The 7,603-nt window shown below is 45.6% G+C and overlaps 1 protein-coding gene across 1 annotated transcript; it reads right to left on the reverse strand.

The window, feature by feature from the left end:
* Nucleotides 1–4,739: 4,739 nt before the first annotated feature.
* Nucleotides 4,740–5,441, reverse strand: LOC109782936 (uncharacterized). The gene has a single exon (XM_020341570.1). It carries the CDS (start codon nt 5,439–5,441, stop codon nt 4,740–4,742), a length of 702 nt encoding a protein of 233 aa, XP_020197159.1.
* Between the last annotated feature and the right edge of the window lie 2,162 nt (nt 5,442–7,603).

Raw genomic sequence — 7,603 nt, forward strand, 5'->3', positions numbered from 1 at the left:
CCGTGTTTCTGCTCGACTGAACAAGGGTGCCCCTATTGCCGGTGACACGCCTTCCACTAGGTCATCTCCTCGTACGTCGACGTCCAACACCGGTGATCCTGTCATGTTGCCAGATTTGAGGAAGACAGTCAAGAAATAGGTTATCCCTGTTCTTTTTCATTGCCATATTGCTATATTTTTGCTTTTCAATGCAGCTGTTCAGCTTGCCACATGGGCTACTGCCATCAGTCCCACATTGCAACTGTTGTTCTCCCATGCTCTTTTTCTTTTTACTACATGGCAACTCCTGCTTGTTTTGCATGGCAACTGCTAACCAGGCAAAATGGCAACTCTTATTCCACCTACATGGCAACTACCATCTTTCCCATTTTGTTTGTGCACTCATCGACACCTAGTTTTGAAATGGCAGTCCTGGCACATCACACATTTCTTACATTTTTTTAAGATGTGTACCATGGCAACTCCTGCTTGTTCTGCATGGCAACTGCTAACTAGGCCACATGGCAGCTCTTATTCCACCTACATTATAACTATCAGCTGTTCATCTAACAATGTTCGTGTTTTTTTGTTTCAGAGTGAAGAAGACTACCACATGCGTGACCAAGCAGAACCCCAGGGACCCACTCGAACGCATACACTCAAAGCTGTCGACAGGTGGCAACTCAGACGTTCATGAGGCGCCAGTGGACAAACCTGCTGCTGCACCGTCCACTGTTCCCACTAGCTCTGATGCAAGCGGCCGACCATCTCCGCCGGTTGCAGATGTGCAGGCTACGACAGCAGGCATCCGTACATCTGGGAGTGACGAGTCGGTATCTGCCAGGACTGCTGAAATATTGCCCACTCTGCTGGCAATGAAGGATGCTGCTGTGAGCCATGCCACCTGATCAGCAAGTGTTGAAGTGGACGCCCCCGAGATCAACCTAAGCAAGGAAGATTCCCGCTCATCTGACACGGATTCCAAGCGCGTGGGTGGTGGCACTTCTGCGTCCACGAAAGAAGGGGCTGAGGCGACAGTTCATAATGATATGCCATCCACAGGTGAGACTCTTGGCACAACAGCTCCAGCTTCTGGTGCTCCAGAGGTTGCCAAGGTGACCGTTACGCGAGCTGGTCTTCCACCTAGGCGTCGTAGCCCCCACAAGCAATCTGCAGACATACCCAACGCGCCGGCTGTAGCTAGGAGCAGCAGAGATGACTCTGGTTATGTGCCTGCGTCCACACTGTTCCCACAACCTGCCAGAAGCAATGTTATGGAGAGAACGGAAGACCGGAGTACAACCGACCCAGGTGGCAAGCCGGGCACGACTGACGGAGGTGAACGTGCGGAGCAGACTGCGTCTTTACCCGCAGTGGATAATCCCAGCTTAAATCTGCGCACTTCTAAGCTCCCAGTCAACATCGGTGTCCCCTGCGGTGGATATGCCCAAACAAGAAGATTGTCAAGAAAGCTGCGACTGATATCGCTGACAGCACGCCCCGCCCTACATATAAGCCCGATGATTCTGCAGCGGCCGATGCAGAAATGTTTGTTGATCTTTTACCCTTGGATTTTGCCCAGCAAGTTGTTCGCAGTCCGGCCAGTAGGCAAGAGAGGCACCCAGTGGCCTTCACCCCACCGAGCTGTAGCCTTGGCATCGATCGCAGTCAAGATGAACCAGTGGTGCAAGATCCTTCACCAGTTGCCTTTGCTTTCCCGGCAGGCATGGCCCCAATGATGGCGCAACCAATGGTCGAGGGCAGGAAGGCTGTGAAGTTCGCAGAGCCGATTGTGCAAGGTACATTTCTTATGCGTTTATCATTTTCGTGTATACATCTTTTTAGTCTGACTTTTGTCCCAAGCATTTTTTTTTGGGTTCTCACTTTTGTGATGGCAAATGTTATCTGATGGACATGGCAACTGGATTTGCTTGCACGCTGTCACCTACATTTTTCTGTTGCCATGCTGCATTTTCCATTCTGCAAGCACATGGCAACTACAGTTGATACAACATGGCAACTGTAGTTGTTGTCACATGGCAACTACAATGCATTGCACAAGGCAACTGGAGTTGCCTGCACATGGCAACTCCCTACTTTCTGTGCCTACATTTCATATTCTGCAACCTTTCTTTCACACTAAATTTGTTTTGTTTTCTAGGTATCCTAACCCACTTTTTTGATCCTTGCAGCCACCCCTGAGGAGATTACGCCGTCACTTGATGAAGCTTACCACAGGATTGAGGAGGCAGCATTGCAGAGGAGGTCCTCACGAGGTCAGGGCCAATCAAGTTCCAACGTGCCTGCTAAGTCGGTATCTGAGGATACCATTAGAAGTGCCACCCCTGGTTCTGTGAGGCAGCGTAGGGTAGTTCACGCGCCACCTGCGGATGATTATGAGCCGGAAGTCAAGTCCACAAAGGATCAGAACCAGCTGTACGAAATTGTCAAGCGCTTCGAAAATGCGAGGTCCAACAGCAATCACATGAAGGAGTTGAAAGCGTAATGACCACACCCACATAAACCTCTCATTTGCTTTGCTCTTTTTACTATTCATCCTTTTGCTATTTCTAGATATGCTCCGTTTACGTTTTATTTCTTTTTTTACTTAGTAGACATGATTCTTTCATGTTATATCATTTTCATACAGCTCATGTTTGGACAGAACCAAGATCATACAATGTGATGCGACGTACGTTGACCTAGGTGATCTTGCCGAGTCTGTGAGGCCACTCGGTAAAATGTCGAAGAATGTAGTTGCATGTGGGATTGACTTCATCAACAAGCATATGGATATGTCTCCCGACAAAACAATCATGCAGTACACTGTGACGTGCAAAATATGGGATGGTGACTTTCACCACAAAATCCTGAGGAAGCATTTTGCTGCGCATGGTGATTTCAAGCTCATAATGAAGAAATGTGTGAGTGCTCCTTCCTTTTTTGCACATTTTTTCCTCCCATGTTATTTTTTTGCCAGTAGCTATGCTTCAGATGTGGGCTACACCCTGTTTTGTGACAGCTATTTCATGTGGCAACAGCTGCCATGTAAAATGACTTCTGATTTGCTTTCTTAATACAACCTATGTGGCAACTTCAAACTAAAATACATGGCAACTTTGTTCATACATGGATGGCAACTTCTTTTAATTACCCACTGTAACTAAACATTATACGTTGGTCTACTTTTCTTGGACCCTTGATGCTTTTATGTCACTCATGTGCCTATTAGTGTAACCAGTGATATCTTTACATGTCATTTTCCCAACTACATCATTTCTGTTCTTAATGTGAACTCTGCTTTCTTCTTTCCTTCATTTTTGTTTGTAGGTCTTGTTCCCCATGTTCCAGGAGCTTGCACCACACGACCCACACGACAAGTGTGGTCACCACTACGCGATCTGCCTTGACCTGAAGAACCAACGTTTTGAGGTGCTTGATTCAATGCGTTCAGAAGCTGATGCAGACCTTACTATGCATGCTGAATACTTCATCAACAACCTCAAAGAGACATGGAACCATCACTATGAAAACTCAAAGTTCCAGATCAGACATTTTCCAATTGAGTACGTGGCGACTACGAAGCAAGGAAACCGGTATTTTCCCATCTTTTCTTCATGTGTCCTCCAAACCAATGCTTACCCTCTCTTTGTCACCTCTGAATTGAAGTTTATGATTTTTTATCTATGTTCTTGTGAGTTAACCTAATTCTTTTCTTGTTTAGGCACGACTGCGGCTTTCACACGTTGGAATACCTTGCAAAGTGGGAAGGTCGACGGGTTCCTGTCGTCACAGCTGCAATGGTCGTCGAGCTCCGCAAAATTTACACATGGAACTGGTTGATGAATGAAGATTTCAACACGCGGTCCAACGCACGTGAGTTCATAGAGGAAGCTGTCAAGAAAGCCGCCAAGAAGTACAAGTGATCACGTGGTGCTCCATACCGAAGGCCTACCTTACATTCTGTTGCCGAGAAATGTAAGGTATTACCTTTGTTCTTTCAAAACTATGTTCGTGTACTATGTTATGGCTGCATCTCCGCGTAGCCTAGTATGTAGTGGTGGTGTGTGAGCGACATTTGAATATTTTCTGTAATATATGTGTGGATGTGAACCTATTTTTTAGGTGTGACAGCAGATACGTTTATGTTTTTCAGTATTATTATGCGTTCATCTGGTAGTACCAGTTTGGTGTTTTGACTGCGTCTATGATGTTTGAAAACATGGCAAATGTAGTTCATCAGACACGGTTAGTGAAAGTTATCGTCCTTCTTCATTTGTCTGTTTGGTTCTTTTTTTTCATTGCTAACTGTACCGGCTAGCATGGTAGTTTGATCATGCAGCCGTAAAACCGTTTGAACTTGTTTCCCATAGTTTGCACCACAATACAATATGTGTGACTAAAATGCGCTGAATGAACATGGAAATCTACGCGATGAAGAGTCAGTACAACTAACATGACATATTCAGTACAACTAACCTGGCATATTCAGTACAAATAACATGGCAAATTCAGTAGAAATGGCATGGCAGATTCAGTAGAAATGGTATGGCAGATTCAATAGAAATTGCATGGCAGATTCAGTTCAAGTAACATGGCAAATTCAGTACCATACACGTGGCAACTGTAGTTATTCATTCATGGCATTTTGCTTCAAATTCTGATGCCCCTGAAGAGTCATTCTCCAATTTTTACAAAATTTAGAACATCTAGATTACAAAAATGTCACCATGGACCAAGTCATAGTGCTCCAATGTTGCTTATGGATTGCCCGTCCCTTTCTTTGGTTTCTTGTGTTTTGCTTGAATCTCCAATCCCGATTTGTATCTTATCTCTTTTGGACGCCCTTTTGTGATGGAACGGGGCGGGTTCCTAACCTGAGTTTGTGTGCTTGCTGTTACAGATCCTACCTCCGAGTTTTCAGATGATGGCCCCATGGATGAAGGCACACTTGATGTGCGGGGGAACCTGTGTAAGGCTTCCTCAGCTTTCCTCTTCTTGATCTCATCAAGCTCTCTTTTGAGGGCCTTCCTGTGTTTTTCGGCGACCCTCGCTGTCTCATCACTCTTGCACGCTTCATCAATTAGTTCAACATAGTTCTTTGTCAACACAACGTGCCTCACGGCTTCCATGGTTGACTCTGGTCTCTCGTCATGCACAGCCAAAACTGCGTTTGATGTTTGCGGCGCCAATGCGTCGTCAGCGTCCCAAGTCCATCGCCGCCTTATGAAATGGCGGGGCATTCGTGTCACCGCGTTCATGTCCATTACTTCTAGTATGTGACAGCACACAATCCCGTCCCTTTCAAATTTGCAGCATTGGCAGTAGTATTCGCCTTCGCTTATCGATGCCTTCACAAAGTAGTTCCTTCCCTTGTCCGGGTCTTCAGGTTCTGAATCCGACATGCCCATGATAGAACACACCTTGAACGTATGTTCGTCCACCTGGAAAGCCGTGTACATGCTGGCACACTTTATTTCTTCCTGGAATCTGCGAGTTTTGTGTGGTTTTTGTTAAACTCTTGTGTGAAGTTTTTTATAGCACCTTTTGTTGTTGTGGCCAATGGAATTACAGTTCGTTCAAACATGGCAACTACAGTTGAGTAAACATGGCAACTGCAGTTGAGTAAACATAGCAACTGCAGTTCATTAAACATGGCAATTGCAATTCATTAAACATGGCAACTACATAACAACTTCATTTGGCATTTGCATTCCATACCATCATGGCCAGTGGAAGTACAGTTCATTAAACATGGCAACTGCAGTTGAGCAAACATGGCAACTGCAATTGAGTAAACATGGCAATTTAAGTTCATTAAACATGGCAAACTGTAGTTCATTAAACATGGCAACTACATATCATGGTTACTCTGTACTCAATGGCTACTTTTCAAAAAAAATCATCATTTTCAAATAAGCTTTTCAACTGCATTGCATTCTACATGGCACCTACTACCTTCATGATTGTGCAAATAAGATTTTAACACAACTGACTTACTTGTTAAAAATCTTGTTGGTTTATATCTTGCTCATCCGCCTCTCCATTGGTAAATACGTTAGCAATTTTGGCTGCTTGAGCGCGGTGTTTGCTTCTTGCTGTAGCTCGGACCCCCGTATTTTTTGTTGCAAAGCGGTGTACTGCTTGGCAAACTGTAGCAATGAGTTGCCAGGGCTGACGTACCGCTTCAAAACAGCATTGAATCCCTCACTGCGTTGTGTAGTCTGCAGAAACGGGAAGAAGCACTGCATGAAGTAGGCTGACACCCAGTACATTCGCTTTTCCCACAAGCTAGCAAGCGTCTCGTGGTCTTGGACTTGATATGTTTCAATCATAGCCATCCAGCTCCTTTCAATCTCCTCCACCGTCAAGTTGTGGTCCACGCACAGCTCGAATGCCTTGTGCAGCTCTGGACGGTCAGCAAAGAACGGTCCTAGCGTCTCCTCAGCCTTCTTTATAATGTGCCACCTGCAGTGCCTGTGCACTGCCAACGGAAAGACCTCCTCTATGCCTGCACGCATGCTAAAATCCTGGTATGTTATTATGTTCATCGGAGCAAGTCCACCCATGCACTCCAAGGTCTTGAACAGCCAAATATACCCATCCGTGTCTTCGTTCTGAACGAGCCCGCATCCGAACTGCAATGACTGATTGTGGTTATTTATTCCTATGAATGGAGCGCATGGCATCTTGTACATATTAGTGAGATATGTCGCGTCGAATGAAATGCAGTCTCAAAAATGTTTGTAGGCTCTTCTTGCAGCACCATCCACCCAATACATGTTCCTGACACGGTCCTCATCGTCCAATCTTATCCTGTAGAAGAAATCTGGATCTTCTTTCGCTTTCTCATCGAAGTAGGCTATCGTGGCTTCTATGTCAGCCAACTTGCTTTCTCTATGGTACTTTGCCTTTAGGTTTGTGACGTCCGCCGGTATGTAGGGCATGCTACTCAGAGTCCCATTTTTGCTGTGGATGAGGGAGAGTATCTGGACCATTCTTGATGGACCGACGTTACAATCATGTAGCAGCTTTATGAATTTCTTCTCGAGGGGTGTGAATCCCCTATGGGCGGTCAGAACAGGTCAAACTTCTTTATTAGCTCGTGGTTGTGCTCGTCAAAATATTCATTGACCACCCACTGTGCTCCATCTACGTTCAGCTTACATCGGACAGGGCATTCCGTCTTGACAATGATACCTCTCTTTCATTCCGGAACGACAGGCGCATCACCTTTGCCCTTCTTGTTTCTTCGTGCCTTGTAGCACCTGGTCTCACCTCTGCTGTACTCGTTAGTTTTTTTAATTTTCCTATGGTATTCGGTGTTGACCGCAAACCGATGGAACTTTGCATATGTCTGGTAGAATCCCTTTGCATCTTCAAACGAATCAAATCTTTGCCCAAGATACGGTGCCTGAGGTACTATGATTTCTGATTGTCCACCATCTTCATCCCCTTGTGCTTCGTCATCGGTTTCATCATTCACTTCAGTATCGGCGGCTGTTTCATCTGCTTGAGTGTTGCTTGTGCTGGTCTGCAAAGGTGTGCTTGTTGGCATTGCTGGAACGATTGCCATTTCCGACACTGACTCGGCATTTTTTGTGGCATGAGTGTTGGCTGGCTG

The sequence above is a fragment of the Aegilops tauschii genome, chromosome 5 (assembly GCF_002575655.3).
Source record: "Aegilops tauschii subsp. strangulata cultivar AL8/78 chromosome 5, Aet v6.0, whole genome shotgun sequence".
In the NCBI taxonomy this organism is placed as follows: domain Eukaryota; kingdom Viridiplantae; phylum Streptophyta; class Magnoliopsida; order Poales; family Poaceae; genus Aegilops; species Aegilops tauschii.

Excerpts from the sequence above, each read along its gene's own strand:
- LOC109782936 (XM_020341570.1), bottom strand. The coding sequence starts at position 5,441 with ATGTACACGGCTTTCCAGGTGGACGAACATACGTTCAAGGTGTGTTCT.